General features: G+C 51.7%; 1 protein-coding gene across 2 annotated transcripts; it reads right to left on the bottom strand.

Moving 5' to 3' along the window:
* Positions 1-477: 477 nt before the first annotated feature.
* LOC135913716 (protein argonaute-2-like) lies at positions 478-27,668 on the bottom strand. Of its 2 annotated transcripts, none has more exons than XM_065446314.1 (6): positions 27,282-27,668; positions 18,788-19,215; positions 13,094-15,130; positions 10,544-10,771; positions 9,465-9,821; positions 478-611 (listed from the first exon to the last, which is right to left on the bottom strand). In XM_065446314.1, the coding sequence occupies exons 1-5, from the start codon at positions 27,310-27,312 to the stop codon at positions 9,510-9,512; spliced, it is 3,036 nt and encodes a 1,011-aa protein (XP_065302386.1). In that variant the 5' UTR covers positions 27,313-27,668; the 3' UTR covers positions 478-611; positions 9,465-9,509. The 2 variants fall into 2 exon arrangements, with proteins under 2 accessions (XP_065302386.1, XP_065302385.1); XM_065446313.2 differs by lacking the exon at positions 27,282-27,668 and adding an exon at positions 22,013-22,192.
* Between the last annotated feature and the right edge of the window lie 263 nt (positions 27,669-27,931).

The following is a 27,931-nucleotide window of genomic DNA, read 5'->3' as shown; positions in this document are numbered from 1 at the left end:
CGGTTATCTTATAAGAGCTAATAAAGTCACTACTGCTCCGGTGAAGTCACTCCCCTAGCTGTATCAGTCTACTATCAGCATATCGTGTTCCCTATTATCGTACCATAATTCTGGTATCCGTCTACCGTAAAGTCTATTATAAGCCTGTATTATCACCTGTAAGTATAGATTGCAGGACGAGGACCTCTCCCAGTGATCTCCGCGCCAACTCTGTCCGTGTAGAGATTAACGCGGACATAATGCGACGAGTTTCCCTTCGGAGGTTTGACAATTCCGAAGCAAAACGAGAGCATGCTGAATGTCACACACACACAAGTTTGCACACACATACAAGTCTGCACACACACACACACAGAGAGAGAGAGAGAAAGAGAGAAATAGAGAAGGGTAGGCAGGTTAACCAAGAACGTGTCGGACTGGCCGCCCAACACTTGGGGGAAAGGGGAAAGTCAGAGTTGATCAAACGACAAGCAGAGGTTACGGCAAAGACAAAAGTTTTTTTTTTATTTCAAACAAAGAAGACACTTTTCAAAACAAAACAAAAAGAAAGCACACAAAGAAGGAAAGCTGAGACGGACGTCTCAGCGCTGAAGACCTGAAAAAAAAAAGTGCTGGAAGGAAGCAGAAAGAGAAGAGTTAGAACATGCAAAAGTTGTTGTCGCGGCACATGCATAAAATATGCACGTTTATATACACTCTAAACTGATTTACACACTGAATTGTGATTTTATGTCTCGCATTCTTATGTAAGATATGTAAGCTATGGACCGGAATTCGCACCCTTAAGCGTGGGAATCGGTCACACCTTGTAAATTATAAACCATTAAGGGTGTAAAAGCGACAACGTACAGTTGGCGACCGCGTTACCTTGAAGACTGCGTGAGGATTAACCCTTTTTTCTTTTTTTTGCCTCGCTTCACGAAAGGGTCGTCGCACGAGGTTTGTAGTTGCGTTTTTCCGCTGAGCTCTGTTACCTTGTACCGTAGTATCCTTAAAAAAATACTAGGGGAACTCTGGCGCTAGGTTCTATGGGAGCATGCACGCAGGGTGGTTCAGCAAACGTGAAATCGATGGGTGTAGAGCACGGGTTCCCTCAATTACTATAGTGGTATCCACAGGAGCCGCCACCAGCAGGAGTGAAGCCAGCGTCTGCTGTGAAGCCACCAGCAGAAGTGAAGCCAGCGTCAGCCACCATTCACCTCTGAAAGAGAGCCCCGAGAGCTGAAGTGCGCTGCACAGCTCAAGTGCTCTATAGCTTTCTGAACGCAAATGGAAGACTAATTGGAAAATAAAAACTAGTTTCCGGCGACAGTTTTAACACTGGCCTAAATACTGACGTCGCGATCGCCGATAAAATAAGACAAGACATTCAGAGTATACCCTAAAAACTAGCGACGTAAACGTGCCAGTAGAGAAGGACCTGTACGGAAAATTGAGCCATATTAAACTCGTAAGAGTTTCCTTTGCTTCACCAGGAGCTAACGCATATTCGTGTCCACCCTAAGATGCCGGTGGCTTGGCTCCACTTTTGGATCATCATGTCAATTGCAGCAATCTCTTTTTTATGTATATATATATATATATATATATATATATATATATATATATATATATATATATATATATATATATATATATATATATATATATATAATCCTCTTCCGGTACCCTAGCTACTTTGCAGAGACGACGTGGACACGCTTGTGGTCAAGTTACGCCATGTACGTTATCGATGAAGTCTGTATTCCTACGGTTTTGCTGCACTATATTCAAGAGAGTGCGACATATCTCAGCCCTCCGATTCTAGCGCCGCGCACCCCGCTTGCAACGCGACCTTCGACGTCACGAGTTTATCCAGCACTCGCGGCATGCACGGTTTGTGTGAACTCTCTCGTTGGCAGTCATTCCACATCGATATATACCCGATCGGCAGCGCTGCGCAAACGTTACACAGAGAGTTTCAGAAACCGAGAACTCAAAGAATGCACTCGAAGAATATGTGTACGATATGAGGCAGCCGCTCGTGTGCGCACGTCGACGTGCCCTAATGCAACGATCACGTGTATAGCACGTGACGCCGAGGCAGTCGGAAATAAAGCATGATAAACAACGAGAGAGGACAGCCTCTTCGGACAAATCAAAAGAATCTAGACGGCTCATGCACGATGACCCATCGATGGCACACAGCTGGATTGGTGTACTATAGGGAACTATATTCTACACCCGCCGTGGCCTTCGAGATCGCGCGCGCATCTCGGAGGCCATGCACTCGGCAGGCACCGGACGTTCTAAGCACCCGCTTATTGAGGTAGCCGCCTTTACACGAATGCGACAGTATGCAGCCGTGCAACGGCGCGAGTACAACGGGGGCAGCCCTCCCACTTCCACTACCCTCCCTGAATGCGACACGCCAGCCTTCACGTGCACACCGCCGCGAGACGACTTTACCCGTCTCTAGAAGTACACCTACCCTCTTTACTGTGTCATTCACGCGATTCCTAACCCTTTCCCTGCCTAACGTGGGTACTACGCTCCAGAAGTACGGTGCGAATCATTTAATCATTTAATCATGAATCATTTAATCGATGAAGAAACCCTGCATAGAAAGCGATTAATCGATTAAAAGCTAAAATGGGGAATGCTGAATCGTTAATCGAATAAAAAGAAAGATTAATCGACCATCCCTAATACTGGGTTTCAGCGGTAGCTGCCTCGGCTAGCTGGACGGCCCAGACCTGGTTTCGCTGGTCCGAGCTGAACAGCAGGGTCTCCCACTGATGTCGGCTTTGAATTTTTGCGGCACTCGAAAGAAGCGGCCTTCGAGCATGCCCACAGAATATGCGGTAGATCCGCCTTACCCTTGGGTGTGTTCCAATTCCGGCCAGCATCGGAGACAAGTCTACGTAGACAGCTAAGGAGAGGCGAATCGAGCCGTCTGGAAGACGTATAGAAGACGTCTAGAAGACGCTTCCGTGACGTGACGCAACCTCGCGGCGACGAGAAAAAGTTCGAGAAAAGCATGCATTATTCCTGCATTTTATGTCATTGTGTCTGCGAACCTACGAAAAACACAATGTGACACAGGGCGCAAGGAACAGGGGTAATGTCTGACTTTTTCTTGTGTGCAGACAAACCTTCCAGTCGGCTTTCCAAGTGTACTACTCAGCCGCCATTTTGTTTGGACAGGAAAAGTAGCCTGCATCGTTGTTGACTACAATGCCGTCTTCGCGATGCTTGTCTTCTTTGACGCCTTCGTGAGAAACGGAACGAGACTTAAGATGGCAGCTGTCCATTTAGCCGTCTATACTTTGCCGTCCACAGCGAGTATTGGAACGCAGCTCTTACGTAATTTACATTGATCATTACGTAAGCCTTAGCGCGGGGCCAACTATACGATTTCCCCATTCAAACACGGGTAATACTCGGAAATGCTTTTGTGACACGAGCGCCTGCTTTCAATGAATTTCTCGCATTCGAAAGAAAGCTAACTTCTAGTGACTGTAGGAGGAAAAATTTTATTTAGGGCCGGAACATTCGCTTTTTTTTACAAAAATTTACAAATCAGTATCTGCACCAAGAACATATCGCAGTTCTGTAAAACGAATCTGTAAGAGCATCACAAGTGGAAAAATTGGATGTATGAATTGACAGGTTACGTGAAACCGCTACGACGTTTATGAGAATTTTTGCAAACGTCACTCCAAATTTAGTGGCACAGATCGGTGGCACAGAATTTAGTGGCATAAGATCGGTGCATAATACATCGATGGAAGTCGTGAACTGGATGCCCGCGTTTCCTAAAATCTTGCAACTTTTTTTTCCCAAGATAACTACTAGGGTAAATTGAGAATCGATAAGCCTCCTATACAGTTACTATAATATCTCTCTTTGATAAATGCAACAAACCTAAACAAATATCGCCGCCGTGGTTGCAGAGACAAAAATGGTTCCTCCATTCCTATATGCGTAAAGAAAGCTTTAGCCCGGGGAGCTCCAAGCACGCCTTTCAGCAACGGTTCGGGAGCCCGCCTACAGACAGCCTATACACACGTCAAGCAGCGAATTCCTTATGCAGCGCTAGGGACCCGTTATGTTGGGCCAACGCTGGCTGAGTTTCTGTGCATGCTGCTTGGCCAGCTCGGTTGACAGTGCCAACCGAACGCATGAATAAATACAGAGCGCGAGATCCTATGAACACGAATAATATGTACTCGCGTTCGTAACTAAAAAAACCAATAAAATCACCTTTTTTTGGTGTTTTAATTATGTGCCAAAACCGCAGCCTCAGCGACCGACAACGAACCCGCGACTTCGAGCCCACAGCAACGCCATGGTTACGAAAAAAGCTACCACGAAGGGTCGTGTTCGTAATTCGGACCGACCACGAGAACAGATTATACACACGGATGTGAGAAGTCGACGGGGCCCGAGAATGCTTCGCTAAATCGAGAACTTCGTTACAAAGCAGACACTTGGAAGCAGTCGTGTAAACGCTGCAACACCTAAAACACTCGTACGAATAGCATAATAACTTTTTCAGGAGCGATATAAAAGACGCCATTTTTGCTTGCGTGGGCTTGATCGGACTACAACTTGGGACTATTGTATTGTATTGGGCTTTATGGCGCATAAGCAACTCAGGCTATCAAGCGCAAAACACATGGTATAATTTATTTCAAAAATTGGGTATTCTCAGCGAAAGTCCTTGTTCGGACAAGGACTCTGAGGACAATTGGGGACTGAAGCTGCCGCCGGTGCACTCTCGTATTGACCCTTTCTTTTCGCGTAGCAGTTAGTCCTAGAGAAAACAGATGGCGCTTTCGGGGGGAAGGGGGGGGGGGCGCCCGCATCCGGTCAGTGGGTCGCCTCGCACTGGGCGCTCACGGGAAGACTACAAATGAAAGTGTGCAGGGTGACATGGGCTAATTTTGAAGTGAGGGAAGCTCGCAGTAAAATTGAGTATGAAGAACGGCTGAGGAATATGGAAGAAAGTAAATGGCCTGGGAGAGTGTTCAGGTATCTGTACAGGAAAAACATTGATTCACAGTGGAGGAAGAGAACTAGGAAGCTTACCAGCAAGTATGCGGCCTGTAGGATGGGCAACACAGCAACGAAGAACGTCAAGCGGAAAGTCAGAGAGGCCGAAATAATCTCATGGGTGGCGGCAATGGAAAAGAAACCTGCCATGAGTAACTACTTAAGAGGAAAAAACGAAATCAGGAGAGAAACCATTTATGATAACTCAAAGGGAAGCTCATTACTTTTCGAAGCGAGATTGGGATGCCTTAGAACACGCACCTATAAAGCGAGATATAAGAAGGAAGAAGAAGCATGTGCTTGCTGTGGTAAAGCTAGGGAAACTACGGAGCGTGTTTTATTAGAATGTGAAGACGTCTGCCCAGCGGTCGATTTAGGCACCACTGGCCTCCTTGAAGCCCTTGGGTTCAGCGAGAGCAGTGAAAAAGTAAACATGTCCGCAATAGGCACTAGTAAGAGGCGATTGGAGGATTGGTGGAATAAAAGTAGGGAAACGATAAAAAAAACGGAGACGTACAAAAACACAGTTCGCAATAGGGGATCAGAAAATTTGGGCGTGGTAGTTCACAGTGTTTTCTTTGTCTTTTTTCGTTGTTTAACCTAGGTGGAATATTAGGCAGTATAGTAGCAAGAGCTTGGTGGCGCAACCCACCACCCTGTTCCAAAGGGGACGCTCATAACATGCATCCATCCATCCGAAACAACACGGCAACGGCAACAATTCCTCTGCAGTTTATTTATGAATGCTATAGCAATATTATCCAATTTAACGAAGTGCTTTCGATTCGCCGACACCTAGCTTAATGCGCTCACGCGCACAAGCCTGAACTCGCAACGTCTCGCTCAGAAAAAAAAAAAAAAAACGTTGCGCGAGACCCTCGATTTGCGAGCTTGTTGCCTCGGTGTCTCTAACGCCAACAGGCTTACTGCATCGGGGAACTGGAAGCAGTTCGTTAAATCGAATACTTCGCAAAATCAGTTTTCGTTAAATCGAGGTTTGGCCTCATTCATCTACGGGGATGCTAACTGCCCTCAGGAAGGGCGAAAGAAGGAGTGAGCATACAGAAACAACGAAGCGTCACGGAACACCGTCAAATCGCACAATGCTGCAAGCACCAACTTACAACTATAGTCAGAACATTGGGGAAACGGGAAGGACCACAAGTGGCATAATATGGTAATTTCTTGCGCAGCGGCACGACAACGCACGCGCAATCAACATCACCATATACATACTCCCGTCACAGACAGTCTCGAGAAAAACGTCATCTTTACAAACCCTCGCGAGCTTTGTTTCCTCAGATAAAACGAGCAAGACAGGCAGTGGCGAGCAGAAGTCTATATAGTGCGGCAATAACTGCGGATGCCCAGAAGTGTTCAACGGTCTTCATTTGCAGCTAACCACCACTTTACTACGAGTGAATTTTACAGAATTGCACGGAAGGAACAACATCTCGCATTTCTACGCGGTGTTATCGTGACGTGCACTGTTGCACGCAGTTTTCCGGCGGGTGGCGAAAGGGCAAAAAAAAAAAATGAAATGAATCATTACAGAATGCGAGCCCCGGATATCACTTCATTTCTCGTTCACTTACCACGCCGAAAGCTGCGCGCAACAATGCAACACTTAACACTGCATGCAGTTAACGTTCGTAACCATCACATCGCGTGGTTTTGGCACATATAACCTCCAAATTCATTTTAAAAAACTTGCGCTGCGCTTAACTTCCTTATCTTTCGGCGACGGTTTGGCAGAGGGACTATTACCGCTTTAACTCGTATAGGTTCTTCAAGTGCTGGGTGCAACGCGGTCTTGTCACTGTCTCGTGACGACTGATTACGCTATTATGCAAATCTATAGCTTATCATGCAGGCAAGAGTTTGAGCTGAAGCAGTTCCGGGGATGTTACACGCCACAACCACGCGCCTGTATTTCTTTCACCGTGCACGCCCAATGCAAGATGCACGGAACGTTCTTGAGTTCCGCCTTAACTATTCGCTTTAAAAAGGAAAATGAAAAAACAAAAAAACAAATCGCAGTTCCGCCGAAAAGGCGAAACACCGATTGCGATAGCAAATTAGTAGATAGCTGTGCGTAGTAAAGATAGCAGTTTTATAGGCCGTATAACCATGTAAACATTCGCTTACTAACTAAATTAACAATGAAAGAATGTAAGCATGACTCAACGAGGACGTAGAAAGAAACAGACCTACGGGCACCGCGCTGTCTTTTGGTATCTTCGACTGGTCGCCTGTATGCCCCGAAGCAGAGTCGGGTAGATCTGTCGTTTCCCGAGCTCAAAGGTAGGCGACAAGCGCGCAAGCCGAACGTGCGACTCGCTCTCGGAGGAGGAAATTGCTGATGCGAAACCACGTGACTACTGCCAACGTCCGATGTTTCGCCTATCCAAAGCTCCCGGCGCTGCCGGAAAAACCAGCGGACGTGCCGGCGGGACGAACGTTCGTCGAGACGCCAGCATGCAGTGGCCAAGGTTGCCAAGGTTACGGTGTGCCGTCGCCAACAGCAGCGACGCGGCGCTGCGATGACGTTTCAATCTCGATGACTGCTCCGACGACAGAGCTCGGACCGCCTCAGAGCGCTCCAAGATGGAGGAGAGCAATCGAGAAGAACCAGCCGAACGCAGGGCGCGCACCCTCTTTCAACCAGCCGAAGACGACGCCGCTCGCGAGAGCGCTCCAGAGTGCTCAGAAACGACCAGCCGAAGATAGCATTTGCTTCTTTCTACGTCCTTGTTCACTCGCGCTTACACATTCTATCATGAATTCAAACCAACTAGCCAGTCAATGCGTTTTAACTAAATTAACCAGCACGGTGTCACGCGCGCACAGATAAACATGAAAGTACGTCGCTCGATGACGGCGGAAAACTGTCTGTGAAAACGCTAGAGATAGGAATCGCGGCAGCAGCCGCAAGCCAATTGACCTCCGTGCGTCTGTCGCTTCAACGCGTACGAAACGTCGAAAGCACAGCGCATCCGAAGCTATACCGGCAATACGCGCGCTCTACAAACATCCCTGTTCACTTTGAAGATGAGGCCCGGGCGGGCGCGCACTTTACAGCCGCGTCGCAGGCCGTTTGCAAGACACACGAGCGCCGGCAACGCATCCCTATACGGCGTCTGCCCAAGGCGTCTACCCCGGCCACGGAGTAAGACATATAGGAGGTGAAACTCCCGTCAGCGCGAGCGAGCGCGGGCGACCAGATAAAGTCACAATTGTTGCATGCGCCGACGCTACCCTATGCAGTGGCGGCACCATGCGGCGCGTCGTAGAAGCAGCAGCGGAAAAAAAAAAGCAGCGCCCGGCGCTCACTCCGGCGGCATCCGCTCAAAGCAGACGACACGGGTGTTTGCTTCAGCGGGCACGCCGTAACCGAACTGCGTAGGTGCGTGCACTCAAGAAAACTGTTTTGTTGTGTGCCCATCAAAAAAAGCAACACGTGTGGCAAACTTCCGCTAATCTTCCTCTTATCGCCAAGCAGCTAGGGCAACTAGTTTTCGCGAGTCTTATAAAAAAGAAAAGGAACGGAAACACATGCACGGCGGCATCCTTCCTAAGCGCACCCCTGTGAGCACTAGAGCGAGAAACAAGCGGTCGCCCTATGAGCGATTAGGAACGAGATAGCCATCAGTTTCGCAAGTGCAAAAAGCCGAAAACCGCCCGCCACGGAGCAAGATAGCCCTGGCTACAACCAGAAGCTACGTATCATTTTATAGCTGTCATGGAGAACGCGTTTTATTTTTTACTGTGCTCAAATGGCTGAGGCGTAGCAGCAGTTGCTCTTCGGGCTACAAGCGGTAAAGAAGCGCGCGAGAGTTCCCTCAGTAGAAGCAGAGTAAAAAAAAAAAATGCAAGGACTCTGGTAGAAGTCAGGCGCGCGCGGCCGAACGGGAGCAACACTCGACCGGTTGCCCTGGCAACCGAAACAGCGGTAATTTCTTCCCATGCCGCCAGGCGCCGCCAGCATGAAAATATATCTGCGGGCTTGTGACCTTTTCTGGTCGCCGCAAACAGCGGAGTTTCCACTCCTATATTTCTTGCTCCGTGACCCCGGCGTCCGCGATTCGCGTGGCCGACGCCGTAGAAGACGCCGCGGTTGTCTCCACTCTGTACGGAGCGGCGGGCGAGGAGGACATCGAGGAAGAGAGAAGAACGCCCCTCCTCACTCGCCCCCTTGCCTCGCGCGCCACGGGAGAGGGCACGCATCCAGGCCGCGTTCCTCACTCGCGCACGTGAGACTGAACCGCGTTCGCCGGCTCACCCTCAACATATCGAACTCATTTTGAACCTCACGGCGACGGCGACGGCACAAATGCGCCGGACTGTCCATATAATTGCTATGGCAACAACATGAAATACGGACCATCGGGATTATCGCCAAGACGCCACTCGTCTCGTCCACCCACCTCCGAGCAGACGACCAAGCTTGCCGGAGGGGGGGGGGGGGCGAGTCACACGAAGTACATGGCCGTCTGCAGGGAGTCCAGAACCTTGACGGCCTCCACGTACTGGCTGGTGGAGACCGAGTCGGCGCTGCCGCCGGACGAGTCACTGCTGGAGCTCGAGACGTCCACCTTGCTCATCACGTGGTTCTTGGCGCGGTACGCGGCCAGGTGGGCGTAGTACACGGGCGCCGGGATGCTCACGCTGCGCGCGCACCTGGCGTACGTGTGGCACAGGTAGTAACTGAGCTTCTGCAGGTCGTCGGCCGAGAAGTTGGAGTCGTCCCACACTATGTAGTAGTGCGAGGGCTTGCTCGTGCCCTGCGACGCGCCGGTCGCGAGAGAAAAGAAAATTAAGAAAAGAGAGAGAGAGAGAGAACAAGATGGTGTCGTTTAGAGGGAGATATGGCTCGTCGCGCAGGTAGGAAAACGGGGCGTTCGTTCTGCAATGTAACAAAGAGCGATAGCGCAGTTACGCCGATAACACAGCACGTGGCAATGAATTGTTGATAGTCGAGGTCCGTTCATAACGCGGGATATCCTAAAATACAGGGGACGTTATTGTCGGACGATCAACTTTAGATTTTGGTTTCACGTTCGCGAGATTTCGCGATAACCGGCTCTGGACGAATGCGGACAAGGGACCGGACAAACGCGTTGGCTCTCGCCGTCAGAGTCCCGCGAAGGTGAAAAACTATCGCCGGAAAGTGTTCGCCGGCGAGAATTCCGTCTCGTGCAGCCTCCCGCAGTCGTCGTGAGCACCCTTTTAAGCCTTATCCAGACTTGCAGATCAAATTTTTTTTAAAGGTCAAGACAGGTCGGGCTATAGAGATCCACGACACTCGTTATTTTTTTGTTACGAGATGGCGGGAGCATCGCTTTAAAAACGCACGCGTGCACCCAATCCCTTTAGCAGCAGGCGGCCATCAGTTTCGTGTTCGGTCAAAAAAACGCACCCCATAGTTTACGCAAGTCTGAACAGCGCCGCTATCGCCAAGAAGCCGTTACGTGTTTTCTTTCTTTTCTAAGACGCCCATCCGCACCTGGATTCCGAAGTGGCTGCACAAGAAGAAGTCGAAGTCCAGCGGATGAGTGACCACGGAGTCGACGGTGGTGCCAGGAGGCACGTTGCGGCACTTGCCAACGCCGTCGCGGTCGCTGGCCGGCATGAACCGGGTGTGGTGACGCTTCTGGACCACGATGAACGTCAGGGCCGGCTCGTACGTCTCGTTGGGCGACAGCTCCTGGCAGGCCAGCCGGATGGCGCTTACCTGCAACGGGCGACAAATATACGCTTATAACGAATATCGGATATAACGAACACATTTTTCACGTTGCACGCGGCTTCGTCGCGACAGAGGTTCGACATTCCGCAGCGCGTGTAACTGGAGCCAACTTCGGTATCGCAAGCGTGGAGACACCGGCCGGCTGGCTCTCGAGTGCCTTGCAGCGTCGTTGTAGTGCAACTGCAGCTTCACCACGTGGCACAGTGACAGCTCTAGTTCCATCACTGCAAATATCTCGTGGCAAGGGCAAATGTCTCGTAGTAATGCAAGTACCCATGGCCAGAATGCGCATTGGAGATTTAACGAATGTTATTATACACAAACGCTTCAATTCCACGCTTCGAGCGAGCATATTACCCAGTAAGGAAGGGACCTCAGCAAAGCTCTTCTGCACCTAACTAAAAACGCTAGTCACGAGCTTATGCGCATTGCTAGGGCACATCTAGCGGCGGCAAGCGTACAGCAATGCTCAAATTGCGCACGTTAAAAGGCAGCTTTAGCTCGGGCCCAACTCCGACGCGGCCTATTCAAATACATGTAAAACGCAGAAACGCTTGTCCGAAATAACCCCTGGACCGATTTTAATGAAATTTGTTGCATTTGAAAGAGAAAGGAAAACACTAGTGACTGTTGGAAGCGGACTTTCTATTTAGGACATGAATGTTGTTAAAGGAATTAAAAAATTCGAAAGTTGGAGAAATATAGAAGCACGAAGTTTATAAACTAATACCTCTGCATCAAGAACAGATATCGCGATACCGTAAACGGCATCCATTCAAAGCGGACAAATTCAATATGTCAATCAATAGCTTACGTGAATTTGTTACGTTGTGTACAAGGGTTCTACAACAGCTGTATTTCCATATTACTATTATGCATAAAAGGTGAGGCGTGCAGACAGGACACAAGAAAAGAGAAGTGAGCAACACGTACGCCATCTGCACGCCTCACCTTTCTTGCATAATTAATGAATCCTTACCAACTAGCTCAGCTTTCTGTCGTTCTAAGCTTCCATGTTACTATATTTTATTTAGATTCATCTTTAACATATGCCATCCGTCCGCTTTCGATGTACGATTAGATGCAATTCACATAATTGTTATATCATATTTCATTGCATAATTTACGATTTTTGTCAATCAAAACTTCGAAACCAACAGTCACTAGACCTTAAGTTTTTCTTTTAAATGCAACAAACCTCGTCAAATTTGGTGCAGTGGTTGCCGAGAAAAACGAATTCTCCTTTTACATCTATTTAGATAGGACCATCCGAGCTAAACCTTCCTTTCACGCGGTCGCTGCCCTGGGAATCGGCGGCCTCGCTATCGGCAAAGGGGTTACATCCTTCCCCGTGCTTGAGCCTCGCGATGTCCCGTTTGCGAGTTTATTCGGCGAACATCTGCCCGAAAGCAAGCGAACGCACAATTCGGTGACGGCGATAACAGCAAGCGCGCTTATACGGCGTTCGTCGGTTCTGACAAAGGAGGCACTGGTCTGACACAGCGCAAGCGGTGGTCCCGTATTTGTACCTTATTTGCGTCGCGTAATATTCGAAACGCGTCCACGACGCCGCGCGCGTCGCTGCGCGTGTAGACAAGAGAAGTGGCATAACACGCGTGAATGGTGAAGCCGAAATAAACGCACGTGGCAATATATACCCACTCCCGCACCCTGGAAGGACGTCTAGAGCGCATTTCTAGAGATATAATGACTCGCAGCGCGAAGAGAACCGAAGCAAGAAAACTCGCTTCGATTTGGCTCGGGGAATTGGGCCACGGCGGCAGAGAGCTACATATACCAGCAGAACTTTTTGTTGGGCTAGTTGGTGCATGTTACTGAAGTACTAGAGCGCGAAACAGACGACACAAGAAGAGACACGGACGAGCGCTTACTAACAACAGTTGTTAGTAAGCGCTCATCCGTCCGTCTTCTCGTGTCGTGTTTGGCGCTATAGTACTTCAGTAGCTACATACGCTCAATCTCGCAAGTCGTTCGCAGCGCTGCCGGAGGTACCGAGGCGTGCGCAGGCAATATATCTTTGCGCAGCAGCATATATCTCCGAGCGTGACCGATTAAAGGCAGGATTTCGGCTTTTACTTGGTGCATCAGACGTTACAGCGGTATGCGCGACATGTTCGGACGTTTCAGCGCGCACGTCATGTATATATACCGCAAATCAAGCAGACGTCGAGCAGACGACGCGGCGCGGATGAACACCTCCCGAGAGGCATGCGAGACGTAGTCTAAATAGCAAAGCAATTTGGCCCGACCCCGGGGCAGACGACAAGCAGAAGCGATTTCTCTCACCTCCCGATTGCGAACCTCCATGAACTGGCCCTCGCTCACACCGTCGCGATAGAAGATGATCCGCTCGGGCTTGTGCTTGGTGGCGCGGTAGAAGGCCTTCAGCATGTCCTTCATCATGTCCTTGAGGTCTTTGATGATCTCCACGCGCGCCGTGGCCGCCGAGTCCTCCATCTGGATGCGGATGGAGGCATGGAACTTTGACGGGATGGAGTCGAGGCTGCCCACGCACGCGGCGATCGAGGGCCTCAGCTTGTCCCCGGGAGCCGGGTGGGTCACGTCCGCCCCGATGATGATCACGGGCTTCTGGAAGATGGCCGGCTTCTCCTGCGACAGCAGGCTGTTGTTGGTGCCGCCAAGCTTGGCGTTGATCTTCTGCAGCAGGTTGGTGACGAGCGCGGCGTTACACTTCTTCACAACGTTGTTGTCCATGACGCACTGGGTGCGAAGCCCTATCTCGGTCTCCGCCACCTGCTTGATCTCGGCGTAGTTGGAGTTCTTGGCCAGCACGATGACGATCATCTCGAGGTTGGGCTGCTTGCGCTGCTCCTCCAGCAGCACGGAGCGGACCGGCTTGCGGTTGGTGTCGGCGGCGCCGATGTCCAGCGGCTGCTCGATGCGCATGCCCAGCTCGTGGCCGACGCGCACGAGCATCTTGGCGAAGTTCTCGAGGCTGTCGCGCTGCGCGAACCGGCTCAGGTTCAGCAGCGTCCAGCGGCTCAGCGAGGCGGCCTTGTAGAAGTGGCGGCCCCGGAGCTCCCAGGTCCCCTCGCGCGGCTTGCTCACCGCGTTGTTCTCGAACACCAGCGACGGCGGCTCCAGCACGCGGCCCTTGAGCTGGGTCGGCTCGGTGCTGATCTTGATGGAGAACTCGCGCAGACACTGATCGCTGCTGGTGACCAGGTCGCGCACCGACTGGCGGATCTCGTTGAAGCGCTTGGCCGGCGGCTGCGCCGTCCGCTTGATCATCTCGGACGTCTGGTTCTCGTCGAGCTTCTTCTTGCAGTGCTGGCCCTCGACGATCTCGCACACCTCGAGCGGCAGGTAGACGGGGTGCGTCGCGCTGCCGGTCTGCACGCACGGCAGGTTCGGGTAGTTGAGCCGGCCGTACCGGTTCTGGAAGTAGTCGGCCACCGAGCACCGGGAGCCGTCCTCCATGTTGAAGTAGAGCTTCTTCGCGGGCTCCTTGGTGACGCGGATGACCTTGTACTTCCGCGGGTACGGCAGGTGGGTCACCTTGACGCGCAGGCCCTTGAGCTCCTTGTTGAGGCGGACGTTCTGGAAGTCGCGCAGGTCCCGGAAGTCGCCCGCGGTCATCTCGCGGCGGCCCTCGCTGAAGATCTTGCACATGAAAGAGATGATGGGGAGAGGCTCGTAGAAAGCCGTGGCGGACATGTCCACGTTCAGCATAGGCTTCCACTGGGCCGGTCGCACGCTGGTGTAGTAGCCGAACCAGACCTCGCGACCCCCGCCGAGCGTGTTGTTCTCGTTGTGGGGCGGCGGCTTGAAGAAGGACCGGCCGACGGGCGTCAGCTTGATGGACGGGCCGTGGCGCAGCACGATGTCGACGGCCTGCAAGACCTCCTGCGGAACGGTGTTGACACGGTTGTCGAAGACCGCGTGCAGCGCGTCCAGGTTCACGGTGGCCGCGTACTGGATCTTGACGACGAACTTCTGGACCCGCTGGTCCTCGTCCAGGTCGACCGTGAAGGTGCGCTCGCGAAACTTGAGCTCGCGCCGGGTGTAGAGGTTCTTGCGGCCGTCGAAGGCCGGCACGCAGTTGCTGAGGTCGAGGCGGTACTTCTTGACGAGCAGCTCGATGACCAAGCGGTTGATCTTGGTGCTTATGCAGCGGTACTTTCGGTTCTCGGGCACCTTGACCTCCTTGCGGGTCTCGGAGAAGATCTCGACGTCGTAGTGGTACACGTTCCCGGCCGGGATCTCGACGGCGAAGTGGTTGGCGGTCAGCTGGATGGGCCGGCCCAGCCTGCCTTGCGCCGGCCGCCGCGGGAAGTGTGACGGAAGAGTCCGCTGGATCTCCTGCGAGCAGCGCGGTTGATGCAATGACACGCGCGCACACGGAAGCGGAATGGAATGACGTGGGCCCGTCGCTAAAAGCGTCCCAATGTATGTGTGTGCGCACGCATCAGTTCAATAACTCGTATCGTATCGATAAACAGCTACCATCATAAGCAAAATCGACAAAAAAGAACAACGTACAACGAATGGTCATCTCAAATAGACTAATCATAGGCGCCTACAAATCAGGCACTATTGACGCGCCTTAACCACAGATTAGGTCCAGGCCCGTACCCACGATTCTATTTAGGGGGAGGGGGAGGGCAACCCATGTTAACTTTTCTATGAAAACGGGGGGGGGGGGCGGGTACCTTTATTCGTACAAAATTATGCCTGTCAATCACCATAAAGACGCGTAAACCCGCAGAAGAGAAATGAAATAAAGTATATCTCACAGGTACACCTGTGAGATACGCCTCTCCTTTACTAGGAAACAAACCACATCAAAAGGAGGAATATAAATTTGCGGAACAATCACAGTTCTTTTGGATCCCTCGTTCAATGCTCTACGAAGTGCCACAATCGACTCGTATTCTTATTTGGGAAGTTGCGTAACGATCCGTCGCCGCCAGTCCCGTATAACCTGTAGAGCACAGGACGCTGCGGTTATAGACGTACTGCGCCCACCGCGGAAGGTCAGAAAAACACCTATACATAAGCACAGCAGAGAAGTGACTACGTCAGGCGGCTCGACTGATAACTGTAGAAGCGTCATTCAAAACACACCGAATTGTTATCCGCTTCCGGTGGCGTTTTCCCTACTTCCTTTTTAAGATGTTGATGTTGAATAAGATTTTCATAAACGGTCAACTTTGTTAATATTCGCTTTTTCTTCCTGTCTGGCTGTTGCCTTGGCTCTCTCCCTTAGTAGAGCGCTTAATTTCTCAACTCCTTGCGACTGTTGTTTCCAGCTGCCAATTTTGCACGAAAAGGGCTGTGCAATTAGGGAAAAACCAGACGACGTAACCGGTGACAATCATATTGCTTATGGGGTTAAGAGGAAGCTTTAGCTCGGGTGCTCCCATCTAAACGCATGGAAAAGAAGAATTCGTTTTTCTCGGCAACCACGGCACCAAGTTTGACGAGGTTTATTGCATTTAAAAGAAAACTTAAAAATCTGGTGACTGTTGGTTTCCAATTTCGGAGTTACACTGTCAATTTCTTATTTAAAAATTGGCAAAACTAACTCAGCAAGGAAAAAGAATATCACAATTTTGTGAATTGTATCTATGTTACATCTAAAGGGGACAACATTTTTCATGGAAAGCTATTAATTTATAAACTTCGTGCGTCTATCTTTCTTGGAACTTTCGAAATTTTTTTTCACAAAATTCAAGCGATACATCGTAATGCCGCTTCCAACAGCCACTAGAATTAATTTAACTTTCTCTCTCAAATGCAACAAATTTCATTAAAATCGGTCCAGGGGTTATCTCAAAGCGTACATATATGATTACGAGAAACTGCCACCGTCACGGCGAGCCGTCACTCGAGGAAATAAGACTTTTAGCGTGCCCGCTATTCCGGCAGACCGGGGCGGTTTGGCCGGATTACCGGATGGTTGTGGGCGCAAACGTGAGCGACCGGATCGGTGCAGCCGCCAGGTGTTGTAGAGCTCAATCAGACACAGAACTAAAATTGCAGTAACCTACTTTATTCTGCTTCGCTGATGGTGCAAATTTTCGGCAGCGGCGTAATTGTGTTCACAATTACGCCACTGTCGAAAACTTACACCCCAGCTAAGAAGAATAGAGTAATTGGCTCTGTGTTTAGGTGGTTGAGCTTTGCACCACCAGCTGGCGCCACCAACCTGGCCGCTCACGTTTACGCCCCCGCTGATCCGGCAATCCGCCCCGGTTTGCCGGAATAGCGGACAAGTCTCAATGAAGCAAAAGGGCAAGTTAAACGCAACTAGGCGTTTTCTCCGGCCGCAACTGTTTCTTGTGCATACAGACCAGCTGACTACGGACCGAATCCCTTTCCTGGTCCCTGGATCAGCCTAACAGAGAAGGTTGAACTAACGAAGCAACAGCATTGCGCGTGACCGTTGAAAAGGTGGTGACAACTGAATGCATCTCGAGTTAATCGCGCGGGCACCGAACCTATGTGAAAACTGGCCTTCACACCCCAGGAGATGCCGATAACTACTGCCATCCAAAAGGAGTGAAAAGGTAGTAAAATATTGACCGCCGAATACACTCTTAGAAAAAAATTACACCCTTTGGGGCTTATCTTGTCCCACAACAATAATCGTCATCCGTCTTGCCCGCGTTTCCTTTCTCTAACGCGGCGAGCCCGGTACTTCCCAGTCACGAACGGCATGCGCGTAATCAATGTGACACAGCATTCTCGACAGGAAAGTAGAGAGCGCCGAGTTTTCAGGAAAGGAAACGCAAGCAAGGCAGATGATTATTGTTGTGGGACAAATTTACACCCCAAAGGGTGCAGCAGTTTTGAGAGTGTAGCTGTCAAGTCTCAAGTTTTATTTGGTGGCGCCTTAGGAATGTGTGCGAGGAGTGGTGGCGTGGGTGAGGAGGGGGGGGAAGTATGCCGCTTAATTACGCCCCCCCCCCTGGGTTTGTGCCTGATTGGGTCATTAACAACGCTTTAGCGGAATGAAGGAACGGGCAGACGCTTTTGAACGAAAACGCGAGATATTGCTTTTAGGAGAACATGCGCAGCTACAACGGCAGGTACACCTTCACGCTGGAAAGTAATTTATGGCAGCGCACAACTGTTATGAGGGAGCAGGAGGAGGGACAAATGAGGGAAATACCTTTCCCTAACCGGTTGAGAGAAAGCAAAATTCGACCTCCTTCAGAGCCCAACAGTGTTGCACGCTCTGGTCACTGTGAGAGCTCCGAAATGTTCCGCTCTCCATTGCCCAAACTGGTAAACCGAAGTGGTGTGGTGGTAAGTTCCTGCTTCCCCTCTCTCTCTCCAATGATGTTTATTGGCATCCCGTTTGAAACGGGGCCACGACAAATACCTAGATTTCTCGATACGATCAGGTTTTGCTGCATCTATCGCAGTCGAGCGTTTTGCTTATCCCTCCTGGATCTTTTCCATCTTCATTAAAACGTCTGCAGAGTACGGTTACTTAAGCCTGCAACTACTCCGGTTCTAACAACAACATTCCCGCTTTTTTTATGCACCAGTACTCTATCCTGCTTATCTGGACTGCTGCCCAATTCCAATCCCAGCGCTTCTAGACGTTTTGTACGGGTCTTGCGGGGCGAATGCCCTGGCACCATATTACAGAAGCACGTGTTGCTAGGCTAATCGGTTCATATTGCTCAATAGACCACGTGCTCTATCAACCATGCTCAGTAGAATGATGTGCTCAGGCATATCTGGACATTTTGCCTGCAGCAGACACATGCCTCCCCCGAGACCCTAAAGTTATACTGTATACGCTACCTTGGGTAGCATATACAGTAACTCTACGAGATCATTCGTGACCGCACCCCCAACTCCCCCCTGTGAACGACCGACCACCCCTCCCCGCTTCGAGCGTGGCCTTCGAGACGTCAAACGGCGCGCGCGCCGCCCGATCTCGGAGGACACGCTTCGATGCATACCCACGGAACCGGAAGCGCTACGGTCGGGCCTTCTCACCTGAATCCTGAGCTCGTCGCTCTGCGACTTGTCCCTGCTGATCCCGTTGCCGTGACCGCGCACAGCCGTGCCCGTGGGCGAGGGCGACGTCGCAGGCAGCGACCCCTCGGTGGGCGCCACGCTGCGGGCCCCGTTTCCGTTGGCGGTTCCCCCGCCGTGGTTGATGGCCGCCGAGGCGGCGACCACGTTCGCGCTGGTGACGGAGGAGGTGGTGGTGGCGGCAGCCGCGGCGGCGTTAGCACGCAGTTGCGCAGCGGCAGAGGGCGCCACCCTCTGCGAGATGGCCTGCGCGAACGAAGCCTGTGTCGTGCCGTTGTAGGGGAGCGCCGAGGGCGCCACCTGGCTGCCTCCTCCCGGTACCCCTGCGACGACCGGGGAGCGTCCCACGTGTACCGTTCGGAGTTCTGACGCGGTGCAGCCAGCTGCCACTGGAAACGCAACAGCAGTATAGCGATTTATTTATCTTTCTTTAATTGTCGGATATTGTCAACCCTATTCCCAGAGTAATTACAGTAGAAAAACTTTTCGAAACCACTGATACGTAATATATGTATACGCTGCGATACACATATTCACATATATAAACACAGGCATACTAACTAAATTAAGAAGCGTGGTGTCAGGCGCGCGCACAAGCAAACATGAACGCACCTCACTCGATGACCACAAGAACTCGCTATCAAAACGCTGTCCTGAGGAATTGCGGCAGCAGCAGCGAGCGAATTGGCCTTGCTGCTGCCGCTCGCATCAACGCGATCTAAGCCGCGAACACACAGCGCAGCGCGGGCTCTGTGCCCGTCGCAGACGGCATTCAAGATACAGCTGCCCGGCCGCCCGCACTAGAACGCCCCCCCCCTCTCCTACCCTTCTACACGAAGCCTTGCACGCGACGGAAAACGGTGCGCTTCCCGTCTTCCGTGCACGAGATTGAGCCGCAGTCGACGGCTCAACCCCCCGCGCTTTCACACGCACATAGAGCATACGGCGCGCGGCGACGCCTTCATCGCCCTTGGACTTCATACGGGACCTCACGACGACGGCGACGGTAGAAATGCGCCTGGAGTGTCAATAGGGACTTTTAGCGTGTCCGGTATCCGGGAAAGCGCGGGCGGCTTTCCGGTTTAGCGGGGGCGTAAAGGTGAGCGGGCCGATCGGTGGCGCCAGCTGGTGGCGCAAAGCTCAACCACACAACCACAGAGCTAATTACTGTATTCTGCTTAGCTGCTGGGGTAATATTCGACAGTGGCGTAATCGTGTTCACAATTACGCCGCTGCCAAAAATTTGCACGAGTGGCGAAGCAGGATATGGTGAGTTACTGCAGTTTTAGCTATGCGTTTGTCTGGTTGAGCTCTACAAGACCAGGCGGCTTAACCGCTCACGTTTACGCCCCGACCATCCGGTAACCCGCCCAAACCGCTCCCGTTTACCGGATTAGCGTACAAGCTAAACGTCTCTAATGTAATTGCTATAGGGGCTGTACGGAACATACCCAGAGCGGGCCCACGTGGCTCGCGCTGTAAAGATCGCATCCTGTAGCCGACGACTCTGGCACTGGGCAGCTAGCGCCGATGGCGCAATGCGGAGCGGAAAACCTGATGCTACGTGCAGCGCCAGTGACACGAGCCATACACCGACTACAAAATACTGCCGCGACTGCATTACGAACTCTGCATCGACCGCTTATACGATTCCGTTTGGACGGAAATTGGGTGCAGTGGAGACAACTCGGATACTGTGCATTTTAAGGCTATCTCCAAGCATTCATTCAAATACAAGTTCTGAAGCAAAGCAGTTCTGCGTAAACCTGCAAGGTGGAGGAAAGCCCATTAAAAGGGAAAAGAATGGTCAATGCAGCAAAAAGCTACCAAGGAAATCCATTCTGAGAATCCCGTCTGGGTTTTCTTATAGCTTTGTTCTGCACTCAGGTGAACATTTTTTTCCCTTTCAGCTCCTAAAGCATTTCGAAAACAGTGGCTGATGAGACATCCAACGCAGACCTGACCACGAGCACTTGAATACTGATCAGGTACACACGCGAACTCGCAATATGATTGACATTGCACAGTGGCGTAGCAGGTAAATTTTTTCGGAGATAGGGTTGGGGGGGGCAGCATGAACTTGACCGGGGACGGGAATCTGCAGGAAGGGGAGATGGGGACGGGCAGGCAGCACACAGACAAATTTCGGAGCGGGGGAGGAGCTTACGCGCCCGGTCTGCAACCCCTAGCCACGTCACTGGCCCTGCCGGCCAATCAAGACGCCCGCGCTTCTTGTCGGACCCTATTCGCATAAGGCTCGCGCCATCGACACAACCGTTTGCACACCACGTCACCTAATACCGTTAAAACTGTTTCGATGCGAGAGCATCAAATGGCCCACTGAGCGAAAAGGCCGGCGTCGTCTGTGCTGAGAAACGGCACCTAAATTCCCATTGGCTGCGACTCAACGTCACGAGCGCGCAGACCCAGACCCATACGTCTGGGTCTGCGCATGCGCAGTGCCGTCGACCCTAGTTCTTGCGTGCGCAAGCCGCTTGCGTCCCCTAAGCTAAAGCTCTCTAATGCTTTCGCATATACACAACCCATAAGAGGCGGAAAATCTTCAGCGCTCACCGCGACAACGTTGGCGCGAACCAGACAAAGACCCAAATCCGGTTCTGTCCGGTTCACGCGACGGTTGCGCACGAGGTCAACGCGCTCGTCTACGCAATCGTCCGCAGTTCGTCGCACACGAATCCGAATCCGAGGGAGTGGGAGAGGAAGGCGCGCTCACCGCAGCTGGCGCGAAGCAGATCGGCAAGCGCGTCGGCGCGATGCCGTTGGGTCGGCTTCGTCTCGCCAACTCCGTGCACGGCAGCGAAGCCTACGCACGGGGGGCTCACGTGCAGCCAATGAGCGACGAGGAACCCGGTCGCGTGTCCGCACAGGATGGAGGAGCGCGCCCGCCCACCCGTTGTGGGCTACCAATACTTCCGTGAACCGTCCGTTCAATCCGGCTCGCGCGCTGAGGGCCAACAGATCGGGGACATAGGTTGGGGGGGGGGGGGGCTCTTTGCTGGTTGGTTGACGCTATATCCGTAGCTTACGAGGCAGCTCACGAAGTTGGCGAGGTGAATGTGCAGCCTACAGGGGGGGCAGGTCATCGTGGGATCGCAGGCCCCATATAACCGACCCACGAAGCTGCAAATCGAGAGAGGAAAAAAAAACCCAAAAAACAGCGCTCACCTCTACCACGGCCTCGTGGCCTCGCTAGCGGGACGGTCTCCATTGGGGACAAGGAACGTTTGTGGGATCCCAGATTTGCGACGACGAGGGAACAACAGCCTTCGGGCCGTTCGCGGGGGGGCAACGGGGGCGATGTCGGGCGGGGGGGTTGGGTCGCGCTCCAGCGAGGGGACCAGCCGGTGCCGGATGCGGACGAGCTCCTTCTGGACCCGGGTAGGCGGCGCGGGCCGCGCGCCTAGCCTCGGTCCCAGCGCGCTCGGCAGCGGCAGCTCGGCCAATAGGAACGCGGGGCATTGTTGGTCACCCGCCGTGACGTCAGCGTAGAGGGGCGGAGCTACACCCGCGCGCCCAGTCGCGCCAAACGGACCACGGGAGATCGCGAGACCACGGACCGGGCGGTCGCAGTCAGAACTTCGTCTTCGTAGGAAAACACTTAATTAGCACCGTATTGTTGTAAATGAGTTTACTGAGTCAAAGAACTACTGGTGGCCGCGGTTGTTTCATGTTTTGCCCTTTGGCGGAGTTGTCAGGAATTAAATGTACATGTGGTTGGTCAGTCAGCAACACCACGGTAATATTTCTCGGATCGCTCCTTTTCTGCCCAAGGCAAGCATCGACTGGCTCGAGCTTGGCCTGCGAGTCGCGCGGCAATTTTAGGCGTACTCGCAGGCTTCTCTCACGCTTGGAAAAACACCTTTATGTGGCACGCATTCAGAAACAGAAAGCTGTATCGGGAGTTTTTCACCTTGCTCTACAATGCTCTCGTTGACACTTTTCATCTAACTATAATATTTGAGAGGTTGATTAATAAAGGAAGACTAGGCGAATGCAAAAAAAAAATAGTCTGAGTATTCAAACAACATTATCTTTGTTATGTCCAGCTACGTGGCATTTGCACATTTTTAAATCTTGTTACATGATAGGTGGGATACGCTGTACAGTAATACGTGTTTCGATTTCTCGTCCAAGTAATGTCCGCCTCTATGAATAATGCACCTCAAAGACTAGAATTATGTTATCTGCCACAGGCTATGTTAAAATAATTCCAAAAAGCTTGAAATGATCACCTTGTATAACACACACCCACGCACACATACACGCTCTTCTAAGCCCTCCCATCTCCTCTCTGGTGACCGGCATCCCACACTTCTCACGCATGCTTTTTTCCCCATTTTGACAACACTAATGCTAACGCATAAAACGAATGACGCGAACCGTTCCCCTAAAGGAAAATGGGGGTAAGCGAAGCTTGTGCTGCATGCACCCGACATTCGTCACGGTTAAGTAACCCATAGGTAGCCGTGCCGGATCGCTTCGGCCTCCCGGTCCCTCAGCTCGCGATCTCGTTGCCGTCGGATTGCCTGGGCTCGAGCGGCTCTAACGGCTGGATCGGCGAGCCCTTTCACGGGCTAGTTCTCGCCGCCGCTCGTCGAACGCTGCCCGATCCTCGGGAGAACGCACACCGCGTGGCCGTCCCATCCTTTTTCCAAGACTGAACAGAAACGAAGCCATCGCAGCGCGCGCAAAACCCTTTCCCTCGCCGGCGGAAGCGAAACGGCTGATTGGATGCGCGCGTGGCGTGAGCTCGCGCCTATGCAGCTGGAATCCTTGCCGATGACTCGCGCTCCGTCCCCGGCGCAGCTGTCAACTCGTCAAACCGCCCTTTCTCGCAACTGCTCTGTTTTGGGAGCAACCGGGCTTTTGCTTACGTGACCACGAGACAACGCCACTTGTGAGAGTCATGAGAGTCAACACAAGCTTCACTTGAAAACAAGTCCGCCTCCATTCCACCCTGTGAAAGTGGATGTACAGCGAAGCCGTTTCCGACGTTCGGCGACGTTAAACGAGCACCAGCACCACAAGCGACGTACGTCACGCGTGCGGAATTGCAGCGTCACATCCTCATTGCTCTAGGCCCCCCGCCAAGCCCAAGTACGTCATCGAACTAGTTTAATTCCTCAAAGCGAATTGCGTCACAAAAATTCGTACAAGTACGACTTAGACACAAGCGCGAGAGTATAACGGCATCGTCAGGTGACTGGCATCGCCTGACGACGTCATCTGATGGCGTCATCGCGTCAAACGTGATACGCCAAGCGATGGCGTTTTCGCCAAGCGATTATGTCACCTGACGCCTCCATATAGAGACGCAGCGCGCCGTGCGCTTATATTCCGCTTCTCTGCACTGTCACCGGGATCGGCCCACATTGTGCGAGCCCGGCGCACAAGCGGGCATGGCACATGCCCACAAACTAGAAGCATCGCTGTAAAACACCGACTCCCACCAGCCCACCGCTGCTGCCTGAGGCCACAAGAAGGCGACAGTAGACAGTAGAGACATTCCGGCAAGCGCAGGCGGTTTGCCGGATGGTCGGGGGCGTAAACTTGAGCAGCCAGATTGGTGGCGCAAAGTTCAACCACCTAAACACAGAGCCAATTACTATATTCTTCTTAGCTGGGGTGTAAGATTTCGACAGCGGTGTAAATGTGAACACAATTACGCCACTGCCGAAATTTGCACCAACAGCGAAGCAGAATAAAGTAGGTTACTGCAATTTTAGCTCTGTATTTGTCTGGTTGAGTTCTACACCACCAGTCGGCTTCACCGCTCACGTTTACGCCTCCGACCATCCGGTAATCCGCCCCAACCGCCCCAGTTTGCCGGAATAGCGGACACGCTAAAAGTCTCTAGTTTTAGTTAAGCGTACGCTATACAACAGCGTACGCTATAATACAGTGGGTCGTTACTTCACATGCGCAGAACGCTAAACGATCCATAGCGTATAGCGTACGCACGGTGACAGCCGAAGAAAAGCGGGCGACGGTGATAGAAAGGGGGAAATATAAGCGGGGAGCGCCGCGCGGTGTCTCTTGCGGCTAGCGAGCTAATAGAGAGCTTTAGTTTAGGGGACGCAAGCCGCTTGCGTCGCCTAAACTAAAGCTCTCTATTATAGCCATCGGGTAAAAAACGAGCGAAGGCGACACCGCCACGTTATAGCCACCTTATTCCCGGTAATTCCGATGTCAAGATTTTCGAAATATCCGGAGTCCACGGGCGCAAATATTTATCGAGATAGGGGGGAAAAAAAGCAAATGGGTAGAAACTTTTCGAAATGCTCAAGTCGAAAAAGAACCGGTACATCGAGATATAAAAATTCGAGTTAACGAGGCTTCACTGTGCATATATACGAGGGGGGAGGGGGCGGGGGGGGATTGACGTTCCGTCGCATCAGTAGTGTTTTCAGTAAGCACCTACTCACGCCAATCCACACGAACTGAGAAAAAAAAATTTAATCACGAACAGAGCCGAGTGAAAGCAAATAGACACGGCCTTGCAAAATCGATGTAAGAGCAAAAACAAAAATAGAAAAACAAAACGTAAGAGTCAGGATCGAGTTCAGGCATAACTTTGGCCTGAGACCACGTAAATGCTGTAGCCAGGGGCTCCCCTCCCCGTGTTAGCTTAGAGAAATAGGGGACAGCAGCTGGAGTTCACTTCACCTACACATTTTTTTTTTCCTCTGCGAAACTAATGTTTAAATTTACGATAGCAAAGCGGGAGTCGGCCCTCGGAGAGAGCGCGGGGGGTGGGGGAGGGGAGCACTGCGTCCCCTTGCAATGGAACAAGTGCGGAGGCATTTTTGCTCTTACGCCGTTTTTGCAAAGGCGTATCCATTTTCTACTCTTCCATTCGGCAGCACTTTTTTCCCCGCACATACATATGTACAGTAAAGCTTCGTTAAATTGAATTCGGATATCTCGGTCTATCGGTTAAGTCGATTTTTTTTCGGGTGTGGTTTCAACAGGACACCGCTAGAGCTATCCACTGCAGAAATGGAGCTCGTTGACCCGTAAGAAATTATTCTGTTATTAAGCTATTGCAGTAGATGCGTTGAAAGGCGGCCTACTAAGGTCACACAACGAATGCATACAGTCGACTGCAATTTCCACAGTACCTTCACAGAGGGGAATAGTACGGGATCGCACGCAGACACGCGCATGCACAAACAGATACACGCGGCAATTTGGGGATCTCCTTGTAAAGTGAGAAAATTCCCAGCCGAAAATTTCGTGCTGGCCAAACTGGTTTAGTGCCAAATTCCCATATTAACCGAGATATCAGCTGTATAAACTGGGGATTGGAGTGAAGAACAACTCGTCAGTTGTGACCAGGGTACGCATTCTCGGATGATCACAATTTCGGCGATACTTCGCGTGACGTAGCACACGGCGCGGTGTACGATTCGAACGGTTTCGCTAAACCAGCCAGTCAGCTCAATCGGTTTTGCTCAACAGCCAAAGAGCAGGCACTGAAAGTGACATCTCCGAAAGTGACCGTCCGGGAATACGTCCCCGGTAGACAATTAGTGCGACTCCATAGTCAGGTGATAGACCTGAGTCAGTGGTAACTGCCGAGGGGAAGTCTCAACACGTAAGGCGAAATCGCGAAGTAGCGGGTAGAACAAATTCACTTCTAACGTTTTCACGCAAGCGAGAAACAAAACAGCAAAAAAAAAAAGAAAAACGCGGGGGCAAGACCCGACAAAGTCAGTCATCAGAATAGGAAATCTCCACCGCGTGTTCAGAAGTCGCAATAATTACACTTGTAATTCACTTACTAACTGTTTATATCTGGTTTCTTAAAATAAATGCTCCAATAATCACACGCCCGGTCATAAAATTGCCTGCAATCGAGGCACACCCGATGATGGAACGTAAGTACGTGGCCTACTAGATGGCCACGTTCTATTACCGCACGCGAGCTATGTTCACTACGAAAATCCTCCGCGAAACCAACTAAAACTCGTGCCAGATCCCCTGCTGGTGAACATTAAAAAAAGAACTCTGTCTAACAACGAGCTCAAGCAATACAATTAACGAAAAAAAAAAGCCATCAACAGTCGTGAAGATGACTTATCCGACCATCAACGTAAATCGAACGCCAGAGCTAAGTACTACGTGTCTCGTATAAGGCCACCAAGCTAAAATGCCAATTGCATGTCCTTTCCGCGACTCGATCGGCTCATCCCTTTTTTATAAACGTACAAACAAGACTCGAGAACAAGTTCGGCAAAAAACCTAGCAGTATATGGAATCGACGCGAAAGACTTCTTTTGCTTCACCGCGAGGCCTCGCCCGGCCATCTCCGAACTGGCAACACGGACGAAACACTTCTTTTTAAGTCTTCCCGATCGTAAAATGAAAGGAACGTGGGGGGAACGGCAGCTATACAAGACACGGAAAGAACGTAGAACAAGTAAATACTCACTGCGGGGTCGCATCACCGCAACTTTCGACATTGTTTCTTTCTCGGCAAAGTCCGGGTACGAATGCAGCAGCTCGAGCTCCACAGGCACCCTCCGAGGCAGGAACAACGCTTATAGACACTTGGCCGGAACGCGCTGGCGATGGCTGATTGGTTGGTCTGGCGTGGCGCGGATGCGTCGTTAATCGTCGTCTTCGTCGCCGCAGCCAGTTCGTGAAGATGGCCGCGTACAAACGCCGTCGGTTGGTCTCGGTCGGCGGCGGAGTCTCCGCCCGAGTTGACCGGCGAAGGAAGCCCCCAAGCACCTGCTGGACCTGCCACGCAGACTAACGCGTCGGCAAATGATGGGACGACAGGTCGTTAACGTTACCGGATCACTAATGGAACGCTGCCGGCGTCCGTTAGTTGTATTTAAAAGCGCCTTTTCTTTGTTTGTTTTTCTTTTTGTCGCGGAGGGCCCTGGTTGGTGCGCTTCTGTCACGAGGCCACCAGCGCGAGCTTGGCTCTCCGCCAACCGCAGCTGGCTTCGGTTTGTGAGCGTGTTTGTGCGCGCGTAATTAAATTGGAGCGCATGAGACGCGTGTAATGTGGAAAAGCGCGTCTACTGCAGTGGACACACCGTTAGTTATCCACCCTAGAAACGGAGCTCATGG

The sequence above is a fragment of the Dermacentor albipictus genome, chromosome 8 (genome assembly GCF_038994185.2).
Source record: "Dermacentor albipictus isolate Rhodes 1998 colony chromosome 8, USDA_Dalb.pri_finalv2, whole genome shotgun sequence".
NCBI lineage: Eukaryota > Metazoa > Arthropoda > Arachnida > Ixodida > Ixodidae > Dermacentor > Dermacentor albipictus.
The sequence above is the reverse complement of the archived record's forward strand: the minus strand, read 5'-3'. Positions and strand labels throughout refer to the sequence as shown.